At 44.8% G+C, this 18,249-nt stretch overlaps 1 protein-coding gene across 1 annotated transcript; it reads left to right on the forward strand.

Moving 5' to 3' along the window:
- The first annotated feature begins 9,562 nt into the window (after positions 1 to 9,562).
- LOC111020755 (uncharacterized) lies at positions 9,563 to 11,282 on the forward strand. The gene has a single exon (XM_022297507.2). The coding sequence runs from the start codon at positions 10,770 to 10,772 to the stop codon at positions 11,280 to 11,282; it is 513 nt and encodes a 170-aa protein (XP_022153199.1). The 5' UTR covers positions 9,563 to 10,769.
- The last annotated feature ends 6,967 nt before the right edge of the window (positions 11,283 to 18,249 follow it).

An 18,249-nucleotide genomic window follows, 5' to 3' on the forward strand; every position in this document is an offset into this window, starting at 1 on the left:
TAATTAATAATTAATTAACATATATATATATATATATCAAATAATTAACACTTAATTATTTATCACATAAATAGAATCATATTCTATAGCATTTTTCTCGTATAACATATAGTTTTAATGTACATCTTATGCACATTATTTTTAACCTATAGTTTTAATATGAATCTTATTCATATTAATTTTATTTGAATCTCATTCAAATAATTTCTCTCATAATATATAGTTTTAATTTATAATTAACTATATATTATAATATATCAATATACATATAATCCCTTAAGTAATTTGAACAATTCAAATTCTTCCAAAAACTTGATCCTCGTTTTACCCGTTATGAGCTAGCAAGGGGACCTAATGGACCTATAGATCAAAAGCTCCAATGATGCAAGATTAATCGGTCAAACTCATTGATCGAGTTAATCAAGATTCGTTAAGTACGGGTCATTCCACTAAAGACCCACAGTTGCACTCTTCTCACTGCAGAATGTTTTCGTGTCCATGGATATACGACCATTAATGACGAGTCAATCATTCACAAGTGCTCCTAACTCAAGTTGGGTCAAATTACCGTTTTACCCCTGAGTTACATCTTACTTCTTAAATACCACTGCTCCTCTAATGAACAACCCGGTTATGGTCCGACCAATAATCGGAAGTCCCTCTCGGGCCAATGGGAGGGTGGGGCCCTTTGTTCAAGTCCCAGAGTAAGCATTTAAGGGAATACTCATCTACTCCCCTAAAGTCAGAGAGGAGTGAATTCCATCTTGTGAAGTTATGTTCCCAGCTCCCCACTCGGTTTCATCCCCACAATGGTAGGAATGTTGAGTCAGAAACTTGGGCCACTCTCACCCATACAGATCAAAGGACGAGCCCTCACGGGCAAGAGTCCATAACTCACTCAGGATTGAGAATGAGTTGCCTGGTCATCCTAAGAAACAATAATCTATTAGTTAACGGTGTTACATCTAAAGAGTGGCTATTTCGTGGTCCGGTCTTATACAAACTCATTGTATAGGATACCCCTACTCGCATGTCTCCACACGAACGACTTGGATCGAGTCATCTGTAACCTTTACAGAGTGGGTCGTATCCATAGTGTTGGCAGGATGTAACGCCCCGAGTCCCTCAGGTTAGTTAGTCTCGAATCAGGAGATTTTTCTTTTAATATTAAATTAGTTGTTAATTAAATTTATCTATATTTATCGGGCTCTAAAAATCCAATTAAATTAAAATTTACCTAACTTTGTATGTTGGGTCTGTTTTGAGGGAATGGATTCATTCTTCTTTGGGCTTGGATGGTTGGGCCTTCATTGAGGAAAAAAAAATTGGTTTTAAAACAAAACAAAAGAAAAATTGGTTTTAAAACAAAACAAAACAAAAGAATAAAAAAAACCCTATCTTTCTTCTCCTCCTTCAACCCAGCCGCCCCCCCTGTTTGTTCTTCTTCATCTCCCCAACCCATTCCCGTTTTCCGGCAACCCCGACGGCGGCGTAGAAGCTCCACGAACAGCTACACTTGGCGGCGACAGACTGCAGATCCACGAGCGGCGAGGCCTTCAGGCGGCGATCGACGGCGCGAACGCGCGGGTTCTGCAGCAGATCCGGCGATCCCGAGCGGCGGCGCAAGACTCCCTCCTCCGGCGTTGTGCGACGTCGCGACGGTTTTGCGCACGGGTTGAGCAGCAGCGGCGCAACCTTCCCGTGGCAGCGTTCGAACAACGGCGGCCGGCGAATCCCGGCGCTCCAGCGGCGGCGCGGCCCCTCCTCGCAGCAGCGAAACGACGGCGGGATTGGTACGTACAGCAGTGTTTAGGACGTTTGGCGGTGACCCACATCCATTCGAAGCTCGATTTTGTCTACCCACATCTTGGCGAGTTAGATCTAGGTGACCCACATATATACGAAGTCGGTTTTGGTGGTAATGCGTCATTCGAACCCTTTTAGAGTTAATTTCGAAGGATAAATAACGTACGTAACGTGCTGTAGTTTCTGTTTTGGTGTGCTTAGGGTGTGGTCGACGCAAAACTTAAGAGCACTGTTGTGGGTAAGTAGCACGGGGGCGGGTGTGTGCGTTGATGTGTGTTAATAGAAATTGTTTTTGCTGATTTTACATTATAAACATGTTTCTCTTATTATTTTAATTGTTGGACAGGCTTGTGAGGGCGATGCTGTTATTGTAACTCGTGATTATTTTATATATTGGATATGTATATGACTGGTATTCATGCTTATTGTCTGCAACTTTAGGAACTTACTGATATGGTATGGTTGGAAGTGATTATGATTTCTTATGTTGTGAAGAATGTCATAGGGTTGTTTGTTGAAGCTTTGTGTGCTATGCTGTGAGCAGGTTGGTTGTCGTCAAATTTTGTGTTATTGAGACCCGTCATGCATTGAAATCTTACTAGTGGTTGTGTTGTTGTTGGGCTTTGTGGTGGTTGGTTTTATTAGGGAAGTAGTACTGAAATCCTGGTTGGAGGCTAGAAATGATATGTGGAGTTATGAAAGTTACGAAGTGAATGGGTGAGTGTCAGGGCCTCGGGTATAAATGGTCGAGGGCTGATACGTCACTAATTGGGTATCGAGACCTTGGGTATAAATGGTCGGGGGTCGATACGCCAATATTGGATAAAGATGAGCGTCGAGGCCTCAGGTATAAATGGTCGGGGGTCGATGCGAGGAGTCTTTCGAAAGGAGAACTATTGGGGCCTTGGGTAAAAAAGGTCAAGGGCCAATAGTTGAAAATACATCGAGGCCTTGGGTATAAATGGTCGAGGGTCAATGCACTAGTGTCGGGGCTCTAGGTAAAAATGGTCAGGGGCGGACACTACCAACAGAATGGTCTTGGAAAGCTTGAATAGCTAAGGTGAACATAGATGTACTTGAGGTGTTAGGGAGCCAATTGGACGGTTGTTGTTTTTATATGATTGTGGTTAGCATCGGGTCTTATAGAGAATGTTTATGGTTGAATGTATAATGTAATAGTAGAGCATGTCTATGGTTGTTCGCATACTGTAATGATAGAGCATGACGATGTATGTTTCCTTTATGGTTATGAGCATGATGTTTGTGTGTGCTTGGTGAGGGCTACTTACGGAGTATATTTTATATACTCACCCCCCCCTTCTACAATGATTGTTTCAGTTGAAGGACTCGTGGGTGACCATGGTGATGGGACAGAGGAGACATGACGAGCGAGGACCATAAGCTGCTTAGTTATTCCTGTTTAGTTTAAGTCATTGGTTAAGGCCTTATGTTGTGGCAAATAAACGGTTTATTTGTATTTGAATAATTGAGAGATTTTTCCCTTGTTGTTAGTTTTGCTTCGGGATAGGTGCCTATTTGAGTTTTATTCCATTTGTTTAGATTGATATAGATTGAATAATAAACTTGCCTCGTGAAGTGGTTCACGAATGTTGTTGAATGTTATTCCATGAGATTGATATATCGTTAAATTGATGAGGATTGAAACTTGATTTTATAAGTTTGTGTGCATAGGAAGTTGGCAGGATGTAGTCGGGGTTAAATTTGATTAGTTGGGTAGTTAATGTGACCTAGAGGTGTGCGGAAAATTCTGGGTCGTTACAATTGGTATCAGAGCGGAGTTGTTCCTGTAGACTGTCCTAGAATCTAGGTCGTCAGTGTATGGTCCTTGCCAGTCTCCTCATCATCACCAGGTACGTTTTCGAGTTCTGGATGTTCGATCATGAATGTCTTACATTGCGTATGATTGAGATATTATTATTGACTGATATTATATAGGTCGGTGTGTTTCTTTGGTTCATTATGTGAACTTGGCTGGAGTTTTGCACTTGTGTTGTGCCCCGGTTAGTGTGTTAATGACCTTGGTGCTCTGTTCTCTGTTCCTTTAGACAATGGCTTTTCAACGGAACACGAGAGCTCACAACTACGAGGATCCGAACCCTAGGGGTGAGGAAGCAGCAGATCCAAATGTTCCCCCGACAGTTCCTGGAGGGATAGCACCCCCAGTCCCGCAGGCAGCACCTCAGGGAGTTCCCCAAGTGAATCCCCAGGTGGCGTTATTTGCTGAGGCATTGCAGGTATTGCTGGATAATGCGAATGGAGCTGGTGGAGTTCAGGCGCAGCAGCCTCGCCGGGCACAGACTCAACAAGAGGAGGTCCAGTTTATCAGGGATTTCAAACGCTTCGGACCACCCGTTTTCAACGGGGTGAGTGAGAGGCCTACTGCGGCCGAGGAATGGGTCAGGGAGTTGGAAGCCCTTTATGTGTATTTGGGAAACTCCGACGAATTCAAGGTCCGGGGAGCAGTGTTTATGCTTCGGGGAGAAGCAGTAAATTGGTGGGAGTCGGTGGCGGCAGCGGAGGGTCACGCCAACGCACCCGTCACATGGGCAAGGTTTAAGGACTTACTCTATGAGTACTATTTCCCCGTGACTGTTAGGAATGAAAAACGGGCAGAGTTTCTCCATTTCACTCAAGGAAGCCTAACTGTGGCCCAATACGAGAGGAAGTTCACTGAGCTGTCTCGTTTTGGAATGCAATATATTCCTACTGAACAATTAAAGATTGAAAAGTTCATTGACGGTTTGCGTAGGGAGATCAAGGGGCTACTTGTTCTCAAGGAGCCAACTACTTATGCAGCAGCAGTCAGGTGTGCGTTGGTTATGGACAAATGTCTCGAGGAGCCTCTAATCTCAGCAGGTAATGGGCTCCAGCTCGGGGGTCAAGAGGAAATTTGCATCGTTCTCCTCCAGTCAACCCTCGAGAGGACACCAGCAGCTTGTGCAAAGGCAGACTGTTTCTCCGGTGTGCCCCTCTTGTAAGAAGAGCCATGCTGGGCCGTGTTGGGCGGGAAAGAGAATATGTTACAGGTGTCAGAAGGAAGAACATTTCGCAAGGGAGTGTCCGATGACCGGCTCGAATACCCAAGCTTTAGGCCAGAGGATCCCTGCGACGGTGGCAACTCAAGGTGGAACCCATAGGGCCCGCATCTTCGCTCTTACCAAGGGGGATGTTGAGCATGCCGAGGCGGTGGTTACAGGTACCTTCTCTTTGCGAGTCTTGAGCTGTGTGTATATGCTTGTGTTTTTATTGCATGAGTGTTACTTTTGCAGGGACTGTTTTAGTACTCAGTATGCCTGCTTACGTTTTATTTGACTCAGGGTCTAGTCATTCTTTCATTGCTTCTACCTTTGCTCGACATGCGGACCTAGAGCTAGAATCGTTAGGCTTTTTGTTGTCGGTATCCACACCGTCAGGATCTGTGTTGGTCACTAGTCAAGTGGTGAAAGGAGGCCAGCTCTCTTTCAATGGTCAGACCGTGGAGGTGAAGTTAATCCAACTGGATATGCAGGATTTCGATGTGATACTAGGCATGGATTGGTTAGCTGCTAACCGGGCTAATATCGATTGCTCGAAGAAGGAAGTTAGCTTTCGCTTGCCCTCCGGACAAAACTTTACCTTTAAAGGAGTCAAGGCCGGGGTCCCGAGGGTGGTGTCGGCATTGAAGGCTAGCCATCTTCTCCAGCGTGGTGCCTGGGCCTATTTGGCTAGCGTTGTGGATGCAAGGAAGGTTGTGCCGAGCATTGAGGCGGTTCGTGTGGTTAATGAGTTCACTGACGTGTTCCCTGAGGACCTCCCCGGTTTGCCTCCGTCCCGCGAGGTGGACATTTGTATAGAGTTGCTGCCAGGGACGGCTCCCATCTCGAAAGCACCCTATCGAATGGCTCCGGCAGAGTTGAAAGAGTTGAAGCTACAGTTGGAAGAGTTACTCGACAAGGGTTTCATCCGGCCAAGCGTATCCCCTTGGGGTGCGCCCGTGCTTTTTGTTAAGAAGAAAGACGGTTCTATGCGACTTTGTATAGATTACAGGGAACTAAACAAAGTTACGGTTAAGAATAAGTATCCCCTACCACGCATTGATGACCTTTTTGATCAGCTTCAGGGGGCGAAGGTGTTCTCGAAGATAGACTTGCATTCGGGGTACCACCAGTTAAGGCTAAAGGAGGCCGACATCTTGAAGACAGCGTTCAGAACAAGGTATGGGCACTATGAGTTCGTTGTGATGTCTTTTGGACTCACAAATGCTCCGGCAGCCTTTATGGATCTAATGAATCGGGTCTTTAAGGAGTATTTAGATTCTTTTGTCATTGTGTTCATCGATGACATCCTGATATACTCCAAGACCGAGCAGTGTCACGAGGAACATCTCAGACAGGTTTTGACTACATTACGGGGAAATAAGTTGTATGCAAAGTTTTCGAAGTGTGAGTTCTGGCTGGACAAAGTGGCCTTCCTAGGACACATAGTCACCAGGGAGGGTATTGCAGTAGACCCCGCCAAGGTAGAGGCTGTTAGAAATTGGCCAAGACCTAGTTCCGTTACAGAGATTCATACTTTCCTCGGCTTGGCTGGTTATTACAGAAAGTTCATCCAGAATTTCTCTCGGATAGCGGCACCGTTGACGCAGTTGACTCGTAAGAATGCTACCTTCACTTGGAGCAGTGAGTGTGAGGAGACTTTCCAAGAACTGAAGAAGCGTTTGGTGTCTGCCCCGGTGTTAACTGTCCCTGACGGGACGGGAGGTTTGGTGGTTTACAGCGACGCCTCGCGAAAGGGCTTGGGATGTGTGCTGATGCAACATGGGAAAGTTATAGCTTATGCTTCTCGGCAACTAAAGGCGCATGAGCTCAACTATCCCACTCATGATTTAGAACTAGCAGCAGTGGTCTTCGATTTAAAGTGGTGGAGGCACTACCTTTACGGGGAGAGAATTCAGGTCTTCACGGATGTAACGCCCCGCGTTACTCAGGTTAGCTTGCCCCGAGTTCCGGAAAATTTTATAACAAAATGGATTTTTATTTATTGTTTTATTGATTTATTTCATTGTTATTTTTTTTAATTGATTCATCAGTGATCTTATTTAATTTAAGTGTGACATCTCGACTGGTGTGTATTGTTACAGTTTTAGTGGTGAGTTAGTAGCGTGTAGTTATTTATCAAGTTACATTTAGCACGGAATTCCATTATGCGACACATGTTTTGGATCATTGGGCCAATTACGAAACTCTATTATTGGTTTGTTTTAACAAGGAAGGGTTGGGTAAGTGGGCCTTAAACATAGGGAAAAGAACCTAAGCCCAAAGGAGTTAAAAGTTTGAAACAAGAAAAGGGAACCCTAGCCACTTGTTCTCCTTTTCCCTTTTCCTCTCTTGTTGAAGCCGACAGCCCCCCTCCCTCAATTTCTTCTTCTTTTTCGGTTCAGCCATCTCCACCTTCCTCCTTCTTGTTCTCCGGCGAGACACCGAGCAGCCGCGCCTCCCTCGACCATACCTGCAGCAGCTTCACGGCGGTGCGGCGATTTCTGGCGGGGACCCACGAACGTCGGCGCAGCAGCAAACGGCGACGCGGCGCCTTCCGGCGGAGACCCACGAACAGCGACGTTCCTTTGAACTCTAGCGGTGGCTTCGACGCGATTTCACGGCGGTTCCGGCAGTTCCATAGCAGCAGCGGCGCGTCTCCATCCTCGGGTGTTCCACAGCAGTTACGGCCAGCCCAGATCCACGATTCGTGGCGGCGTGGTGTCTCGAGAAACAGCAGCAGCATCACCACCTCACTCCGGTGGCCCACAGCAGCGACGTTCTTCGGTAGTTGCTGATTTGGTGCGTTGCCCCTGCTGCAACTCGTGGACAGCAGCGTTACAGTGGCATTCGGGCTTACCCACATCCGCTCGAAGCCCGATCTAGGCTACCCACACCTTGGCGAGCTGGATCTAGGTTACCCACACCTATACGAAGTCGATTTTGGGGTAATGAGTCGTTTGAACCCTCTTAGAATTAAGTTTGAAGGCTGAATATTATATGTAACTTGCTGTTTTTCTGTTTTAGTGCCTAGGTGTGAGATCGACGCCAAAATTAAGAGCGCGGTTGTGTGTAAGTAGCACCAGGGGGCGAGTGCGTGCGTTTTTACCGTTAACGGAATGTTCTTGGTGCTGTTTTTTTTGGTGTTTCTTGCTAACATAATTTAAATAAGCATGTAAGGATTGTTGGTTTGAATTGTGAATTCTAGCGATCTTGTTGCCGTATTTCTATTACTGAACACTTTTAAGGAAACCTGTTTCCTATTCTTGTTGTTGTAGGTGATTAGTAGATTCTGAACTGTTGTATTTAGAAGTAATTGGCTCGTGACGTTGTGCTAATGTGATGTAGATGAAATGCTAGCTTGGTTATATCGATAATTTAATTCATATTGTCTGGTTGTGAGCTGTTGGATGAATTTAGTTTATTACGTGGAAAAGCATGTTTGTAACGGTGCAGTGATTTAGAATGTGGGGGGGGGGGGTATATTTGTAGGTGGTCACGGAAGGGTTAGTGAAGTGGTGGGGGGTGAAGGGTAAAGGGACGGGTTGATGGACCGTTAACCCTGAGTGTTCTGACCTGGAAAATGCATATAAATCGCTTGGAGGTTCAAAGCCTTGAGTAGTGGCCTTGGGGATAAATGACAAGGCCAGATGTCAAATTTTCTGTAAACGTGTATTGGGGTCTTGGGGATAAATGTCAAGGACCAATACGCTGGGAAGTCATCGGTACCTTGGGGATAAACGAGAAGGATCGGTGCACAGTTCAGGCCTTGGGAATAAATGGCAAGGTCGAACGTCAAGTTTCTGGAGAGGAGTATTGAGGCCTTGGGGATAAATGTCAAGGGTCAATACGACTCGAGGAGTTAGGCTTGAGGGATTAAAGAAGAGTGGAGCTTGCGAAGTAGTGGTGTTTGGCCTTGGGAATAAATGGCAAGGTCGGACATCAAGTACTGGAGAAGGAGGAGGTACGGTGACTTGGGAATAAATGTCAAGCTATTTGTTCGGTATCTCTCTCTGCTTATTTGTTTGCCTTGCTCTTGTTTTGTTCTAAATGTCAAGTTAATTGTTCGCTATCTCTCACTGCTTATTTGATTGCCTCGCTATTGTTTTGTTCTTTATGTTGGGACTGTGAGCATAATTTATTTTGTGCTAGTTAGGAAGTGCTACTTACGGAGTACCTTATGTACTCACCCCCTTTTTCTTTTTTTTTTTGTACCTTTATATGTTTCAGGTTTGAACGGGGTCGACCGCGGTGATGATGTGGAGAGGGCTTGACCGAGGAAGGATCACTAGCTTAGTTGGTGAGGATAGGGGGAAGGGTAGTTGGGTACGAATAGCCTAGAGATTTATGTTATTGCTGGGTGTGCACCGCGGAGGAAATTTTGTATTCTTTAGAACTACTTTAATTGTCATGGATGTTGTTGGTAAACGCGTCGTTGTTGTCATTGGAGTTTAGGTGCACGGTTGTTTTTACTTATTTAATAATTTTTGCCACTGAGGTGATTTTGAGATGTTGTTGTTTTTCTTTTAAATTGCCCACGGAGGGCGGAGTTCTGACAGTTGATGATAGTTATATTTCTGTTAGAATGTATGGAAGTCGAAGCTTTATTTCATCTAAATTATTTTCCAGGAGGTTGCTTATCTCGTGTTTAGTGTTAAGGTTAGCCAGAAGAATTATTTTAGCGCTGCCTAGGATGTTATATGAATTCTTGGGGCGTTACAACGGATCATCAGAGTTTGAAGTACCTTTTCACTCAGAAGGAGCTTAACTTGAGACAGAGGCGGTGGCTAGAGTTGGTGAAGGACTATGATTGTGAGATTAGTTACCATCCGGGTAAAGCAAACGTGGTGGCTGATGCTCTTAGTAGAAGGGCGGCAAATGTGGCATCTCTTGTTGCGATCTGCAGTCCAATGCACAGCGAGTTGGAACGCTTGGAGGTAGAGTTGACGGTGTATGATGTCTCCGCGCTGTTGGCTCGACTCTCGGTGGAACCCAGTCTGAGGCAGAGGATCATTGTCGCCCAAAAGGAAGACCCTAGCTTGGCCAAAGGCTTTAGTATGGTGGGCCATGGGGATTTCACTCTCTCGGGTGGCAGCTTTGCTTTTTCGCGGAAGGTTGTGTGTGCCAAAAGATTATTCTTTGAGGAAGGACTTATTGGGAGAGGCACACAATACTCCCTACTCAGTCCATCTAGGAAGTACCAAAATGTACCAAGACCTCAAGAAACATTACTGGTGGCATAACATGAAGAGGGAAATAGCTCAGTTTGTTAGCAAGTGTTTGACTTGCCAACAGGTAAAGGCTTCAAGACAGAGACCCGCTGGATAGCTGCAACCTTTGAGCATACCAGTTTGGAAGTGGGACGATGTGGCTATGGACTTCATTACAGGAATACCAAGGACGGTTAAGGGATTCACCGTGATTTGGGTAGTTGTAGATCGTTTAACCAAGTCTGCTCACTTTATTCCCGGCAAGGCCACGTATACAGTAGAGAAATTGGCGGAACTGTATTTACAGGAAATTGTCAGGCTACATGGTATACCGGTATCCATAGTGTCCGATCGAGACCCGCGTTTCACCTCGACTTTTTGGCGGAGTCTACACAAGTCCCTGGGCACTAAGTTGGACTTTAGCACGGCGTTTCACCCCCAAACCAATGGTCAGACGGAGCGTGTGAACCAGGTTTTGGACGACATGCTCAGGGCTTGCATGTTAGACTTTGGGGGTAGTTGGGACAAGTACCTCTACCTAATAGAGTTCGCTTATAATAACAGTTTTCAGGCCACGATTGGGATGGCCCCATACGAGGCACTGTATGGGAAGAAGTGTCGGTCCACGATTAATTGGGATGAAGTCGGAGAAAGAGTTCTCTTGGGACCAGATTTGGTGTAGGCGACTAACAGTGCCATTCAAAAGATCAGGGGAAGGATGCAAGTCGCACAGAGCCGTCAAAAGAGTTATGCGGACGTCAGGCGTAGGGAGCTCGAGTTTGTGGTAGGTGAACGGGTGTTTCTTCGTGTGGCACCCGTAAAGGGGAATTTACGATTTGGGAAGAAGGGCAAGCTCAGTGTAAGGTTCATTGGGCCTTTTGAAATTTTGGAACGTATCGGCCCAGTCGCGTATAGGTTGGCCTTACCACCATCGTTGGCAGCGGTTCACAATGTGTTTCACGTGTATATGCTGAGGAAGTATATTCATGACCCTTCACACGTCTTGGACCCCGAACCATTGCAACTGGATGAGTCCTTGTGCTACGAAGAGGTACCCGTCAAAGTTTTGGCAAGAGAAACCAAGTTATTGAGGAACCGGACGATTCGCTTGGTTAAGGTTTTATGGAGAAACCACCAACTGGAAGAAGCTACTTGGGAGCGGGAGGACGATATCAAGGTGAGGTACCCTGAACTGTTCGAACAGTCAACTTTCGGGGACGAAAGTTTTTGAAGGAGGGAAGTCTGTAACGCCCCGAGTCCCTCAGGTTAGTTAGTCTCGAATCAGGAGATTTTTCTTTTAATATTAAATTAGTTGTTAATTAAATTTATCTATATTTATCGGGCTCTAAAAATCCAATTAAATTAATATTTACCGAACTTTGTATGTTGGGTATGTTTTGAGGGAATGGACTCCTTCTTTGGGCTTAGATGGTTGGGCCTTCATTGAGGAAAAAAAAATTGGTTTTAAAACAAAACAAAAGAAAAATTGGTTTTAAAACAAGACAAAAGAAAAGAATAAAAAAAAAAACCTATCTTTCTTCTCCTCCTTCAACCCAGCCGCCCCCCCCCCCCCCCCCCGTTTGTTCTTCTTCATCTCCTTATCCCATTCCCGTTTTCCGGCAACCCCGACGGCGGCAGCGGCGTAGCAGCTCCACGAACAGCGACACACGGCGGCGACGGACTGCAGATCCACGAGCGGCGAGGCTTTCAGGCGACGATCGACTGCGCGAACGCGCAGGTTCTGCAGCATATCCGGCAATCCCGAGCGGCGGCGCGAGACTCCTTCCTCCGGCATTGTGCGACGTCGTCGCGGTTCTGCGCATGGGTTGAGCAGCAGTGCCGCAACCTTTCCCGTGGCAGCGTTCGAACAGTGGCGGCCGACGACTCCCGGTGCTCCAGCGGCGGCGCGGCCCCTCCTCGCAGCGGCGCACGACGGACGGCAGTACAGCAGCGAAACGGCGGCAGGATTGGTACGTACAGCGGTGTTTAGGACGTTTGGCGGTGACCCACATCCGTTCGAAGCTCGATTTAGTCTACCCACATCTTGGCGAGTTAGATCTAGGTGACCCACATATATACGAAGTCGGTTTTGGTGGTAATGCGTCATTCGAACCCTTTTAGAGTTAATTTCGAAGGATAAATAACGTACGTAACTTGCTGTATTTTCTGTTTTGGTGTGCTTAGGGTATGGTCGACGCAAAACTTAAGAGCACGGTTGTGGGTAAGTAGCACGGGGGCGGGTGTGTGCGTTGATGTGTGTTAATAGAAATTGTTTTTGCTGATTTTACATCATAAACATGCTTCTCTTATTATTTTAATTGTTGGACAGGCTTGTGAGGGCGATGCTGTTATTGTAACTCGTGATTATTTTATATATTGGATATGTATATGACTGGTATTCATGTTTGTTGTCTGCAACTTTAGGAACTTACTGATATGGTATGGTTGGAAGTGATTAGGATTTGTTATGTTGTGAAGAATGTCATAGGGTTGTTTGTTGAAGTTTTGTGTGCGCTATGCTTTGAGCACGTTGATTGTTGTCAAATTTTGTGTTATTGAGACCCGTGATGCATTGAAATCTTACTAGTGGTTGTGTTGTTGTTGGGCTTTGTGGTGGTTGGTGTTATTAGGGAAGTAGTACTGAAATCCTGGTTGGAGGCTAGAAATGATATGTGGAGTTATGAAAGTTACGAAGTGAATGGGTGAGTGTCAGGGCCTCGGGTATAAATGGTCGAGGGCTGATACGTCACTAATTGGGTATCGAGGCCTCAGGTATAAATGGTCGGGGGTCGATACGCCAATATTGGATAAAGATGAGCGTCGAGGCCTCGGGTATAAATGGTCGGGGGTCGATGCGAGGAGTCTTTCGAAAGGAGAACTATTGGGGCCTTGGGTAAAAATGGTCAAGGGCCAATAGTTGAAAATACATCAAGGCCTTGGGTATAAATGGTCGAGGGTCAATGCACTAGTGTCGGGGCTCTGGGTAAAAATGGTCAGGGGCGGACACTACCAACAGAATGGTCTTGGAAAGCTTGAATAGCTGAGGTGAACATAGATGTACTTGAGGTGTTAGGGAGCCAATTGGACGGTAGTTGTTTTTATATGATTGTGGTTAGCATCGGGTCTTATAGAGAATGTTTATGGTTGAATGTATAATGTAATAGTAGAGCATGTCTATGGTTGTTCGCATACTGTAATGATAGAGCATGACGATGTATGTTTCCTTTATGGTTATGAGCATGACGTTTGTGTGTGCTTGGTGAGGGCTACTTACGGAGTATATTTTATATACTCACCCCTCCCTCTCTATAATGATTGTTTCAGTTGAAGGACTCGTGGGTGACCATGGTGATGGGACAGAGGAGACATGACGAGCGAGGACCATAGGCTGCTTAGTTATTCCTGTTTAGTTTAAGTCATTGGTTAAGGCCTTATGTTGTGGCAAATAAACGGTTTATTTGCATTTGAATAATTGATAGATTTTTCCCTTGTTGTTAGTTTTGCTTCGGGATAGGTGCCTATTTGAGTTTTATTCCATTTGTTTAGATTCATATAGATTGAATAATAAACTTGCCTCGTGAAGTGGTTCACGAATGTTGTTGAATGTTATTCCATGAGATTGATTTATCGTTAAATTGATGAGGATTGAAACTTGATTTTATAAGTTTGTGTGCATAGGAAGTTGGCAGGATGTAGTCGGGGTTAAATTTGATTAGTTGGGTAGTTAATGTGACCTAGAGGTGTGCGGAAACTTCTGGGTCGTTACACAGGATAAGGTACCCAACCTTATTCATATACTATAGACCCTTTAGGTTATTCACGGGACATTATCCACTTGTATATCAGGGTATATCAAATATATACCTCGTATATCAGGGGTATATCAAATATATACCCAGTACATATACTCTCCCGGTTACACTAAAATAACCTCGGATGTTTAGTTTATTGGATTTTGGACAATGCAATGCTATGAATTCAACAACAATTTTATTGAATAAAACTTTATTGAATATACATTTGTTTTTACACAAAATACAAACTACGAGTTTAGGGCAACACACCCAACAGGGGATCGATATGCCAACTTTGGACAAAGACGAGTGTTGAGGCTTCGGGTACAAAGGTCGAAGGTCGATGCGATGATTCTTAGAGAAAGGCAAGTATTGGGGCCTTGAGAGGAAATGACAAGGGCCCATATATTGCAAAGTCATCGATGCCTTAGCTATGCGTGGTTAGGGGTCGGTGCAACAGTTCCAGACCTTGGGTAGAAAGGTCAAGGATCGAACGCCAAGTGCCATAGAGAAGTGTTGAGGCCCTGGGTACAAAGGTCAGGGGTTGATACGACTAGAAGGAATAAGCCTTGGAGGTATTGGAAAGAGAACTAATAAGTTTAGAGAAGTGTCGATGTCTTGGCTATGCGTGGTTAGCGGTCGACACAACAGTTCGAGGCCTTGGGTACAAAGGTCAAGGGTTGAACGTCAAGTGTCGTAGAGAAGTGTTGATATCCTGGGTACAAAGGTCAGGGGTTGATACAACTTGAAGGAGTAAGTCTTTGAGAAACAGGAAAACAAGCTAGTGAATTGAGGCGCGATGATGGATTTGGCATGTAGGTTGCATGTTTAGTTATGTTTATATTTCTATTATGTAAAACATGATGATTTATTATGCATGTCGTTTGAACTTTATGTGATAAGCATGTTGTTTGTGCGTGACCTTTCAGGTATGTATTGCTTATTGGGTACCGTGGTTGTACTCACCCCTTATTTTTCTCACCAGATTTTGTAGGTAACAGGGTTACTCCTTGAAATGATGGTGGCGAGGATTATCTATAAAGGATTTGAGTTTTGGTTAAATCTTGAGTGCTGTTGGTTAGTTTGTTTTAAACACTTGTAAGTGTTATTAAATAGAGTAGCGCATCAGAAGCGTGGTGAGAATTGGTTGTGGTTTTATTCTCTAATACGAGTGGTGCTTTTAGGTGGTTTTAGTAACGGTCCTCGTTCGGAATATTGAAAATCCTGGGGCATTACACTCTGGCATAAAATCGCATGTTGGTGATCAAATCGACGTGGTTTCATTCCGAGACACCTAAACATGAATATCTACAAGTTCCGTTGCTAAATACCCAAGCATAAAGACAAGTTTATAAGCATGGTTAGGCGGACCATATTCCTAAGTATCCACAGACTTACTAGAAAATAGTAACTAACCACAAATAGAGCCAAACACGCTGCCTATATACCCTTTCGAGTTATATGAGATGTAAGCAAACTGATAGATGTGGCCGACAAAGATCAGTAAGATGAAAATATTATCACTCTATTTAGTAGCAGCAAAGACATGCTAGAAAGCCTCTGTTTACAAATTACAACAAGGGATCTCCCCAAAACATGGGGTTTAGTTCATGGGGAAGGGGATGAATATAATTTGTATAGAAAAGAAATAACTCATTTCATGAAAAAGCTGCACCAAAATGTTCTGAAACCTTAAGCTCAATGAAAAGACAAGTGGCTCCAGCTTCATTCCGTCAGCTCCTCCTTGAAATTGGATCTGCTCTTCCTCGACTTCAACACTGTATTTTGAGTATTTCCTCCCTTGGGATCTATTCCCCCTTGGGGAATGATGATGAGACAATCCAAATCTTGTTGTTTTTATAGCTCCACCAAAAATTAGGGCAAATCTCGATAAAATGCACGTCGTAAGGATTCCAGTAAAAATCTCATGTAAAATTTGTTACTACGCTACCCAGGAATGTCTGCAGCAAGTAATGCTCCAGCATCAGGCGCTCTAGCAACTGAAAACCTTAGCAATTCCTCTTGTTTCTACAGCTCCACTTCAAATACTTCCAAATTCTGCAAAATTAAACAAAAATAGGGGAAATAAGCAAGAACTTGTCTAACTTCAGTAACATGAGGATTTAAAACATGATAATAAGCTTTTTCACTCAATTCCTCACTTAAGCATGCGATTTATAAAAAAAAAACCACTCACATTAATGTACAAATTAACGTAATTATTTACTAAAATACCTCTCTTTTGGAGAGTTATCAGTTGTAACGCCCCGAGTCCCTCAGGTTAGTTAGTCTCGAATCAAGAGATTTTTCATTTAATTTTCAAAGTGAATGTTAATCGAATTTATATATATTTATCGGGCTCTAAAATCCAATTAAATTAATATTTACCGGATCCCGTGTGGTGGGTCTTGTTTAGGAGGGGGGTAGATTTCTTATCTTTGGGCTTGGACTTATTGGGCCTCCTTTGGGTTATTTTGGTTTTAAAATAAAGGAAAAAAGAAAGAAAACAAAAACAAAACCCTAGCCCAAATTTCTTCTTTTTTTCTTCTTCTTCTCCCTAGCCGCCCCCCCCCCCCCCCCGTTCTTTTTCGTTCCCAATTCCCGCCGCCCCTCCCTTCATTTTCCGACAGCCCCTCCGACGCTCGACGCAGCACCGCTCCGACCGGGACGACGACTCGTAGCAGCGGCGGACGAAGAACCACGTGCGGCGGCCGGCGACCGAATCTGAAGCAGCAGCAGCAGGTGGCGCGACCTCGACGTTCCGGCAACCTGCAGCAGCGGCGGCGCGTTTCCCCCGGCGTCAGCAACGAACCAGCGCAGCTCCTCTCCGCGGCGGCACACGGCGGCGACCTAGATCTGCGGCGGCGCACGGCGAACGGGTGTATAGCGGCAAACCGGAGGCGGTCGGCTGCTACGATCTGACGGACAGCGACTCCAGCGGCGGGATTTGTACGTTACAGGAGTGTTTAGGACGTTTGGCGGCGACCCACATCGGTTCGAAGCTCGATTTAGGCTACCCACACCTTGGCAAGCTAGATATAGGTGACCCACATCCATACGAAGTCGGTTTGGTGGTAATGTGTCATTCGAACCCTTTTAGAGTTGAATTTCGGAAGCCAAATAGGTTGTCTAATGTGCTGTATTTTCTGTTCGGTGTGCTTAGGTGTGGAGTCGACGCAACATTTAAGGGCGCGGTTGTGTGTAAGTAGCACGGGGGCGGGTGCGTGCGTTGATGTTTGTTATTTGGTTGCCGATGTGCTCTTTATGTTGCTTAATATTGGTTCTGATACGTGGTTGTGTAGTGTAACTCTTGTTTATGTTGTTTTGTATCCCTGGTTAGTGTTGAATGTCCGTCGGTGATAATAGTGGGAATTTTGTATTGTGGAACTGCTGAGATCTGTTGTAAAATGATGTATGATTGTAGGGAATGTTCGTTAAAGTGAATTTATTTTGGAAATGTTTGTTGTCTGAATTTGTATGAAGTGTTTGGCGTGTCTCATGAGTTTTTTATTATATCTAGCAGTGCTTATTGAATATGGACATTGGATATTAAGTGTTTGGATGAATTGTGTTGGGCTCCAATCGTTTGCAATTTATTGACTATGCTCTGTTATGACTAAACTCATTGTGGCGCTGTTGTTAAGATTTGGTATGTTGTGAAACCATGTTTGGTTTATTGTTTTGCTATTAGAATGATGTTTATGTTGTGGAAGCATGCTGAATTGTGTTGGTGAGCTGAGAGATGCATTGAAATCATACTAGTGGTGGTGTTGTTGATGGGCGTTGTGGTGGTTGGTGCTATTAGGGAAGTAGTACTGAAATCTCGGTTGGAGGCTAGAAATGTTACGTGGAATTATGAAAGTTATGAAGTGAATGGGTGAGTGTCAGGGCCTCGGGTATAAATGGTCGGGGGCTGATACGTCACTAATTGGGTATCGAGGCCTCGGGTATAAATGGTCGGGGGTCGATATGCCAATATTGGATAAAGATGAGCGTCGGGGCCTCGGGTATAAATGGTCGGAGGTCGATGCGAGGAGTCTTTCGAAAGGAGAACTATTGGGGCCTTGGGTATAAATGGTCAAGGGCCAATAGATTGTAAGACATCGAGGCCTCGGGTATAAATGGTCGAGGGTCGATGCACTAGTGTCGGGGCTCTGGGTATAAATGGTCAGGGGCCGACACTACCAATAGAATGGTTTTCGAAGAGCTTGAATAGCTGAGGTGAACATAGATGTATTTGAGGTGTTAGGGAGCCAAGTGGACGGTAGTTGTTTTTATATGATTGTGGTTAGCATCGGGTCTTATAGAGCATGTTTATGGTTGAATGTATAATGTAATAGTAGAGCATGTCTATGGTTGTTCGCATACTGTAATGATAGAGCATGACGATGTATGTTTCCTTTA

Source organism: Momordica charantia (genome assembly GCF_013281855.1).
Source record: "Momordica charantia cultivar OHB3-1 chromosome 7 unlocalized genomic scaffold, Mcharantia_2.0 BLBB01000007.1, whole genome shotgun sequence".
Classification (NCBI taxonomy): Eukaryota; Viridiplantae; Streptophyta; class Magnoliopsida; order Cucurbitales; family Cucurbitaceae; genus Momordica; species Momordica charantia.

Coding starts and splice junctions, on each gene's coding strand:
- LOC111020755 (XM_022297507.2), top strand. CDS start 10,770: ATGCAAGTCGCACAGAGCCGTCAAAAGAGTTATGCGGACGTCAGGCGT.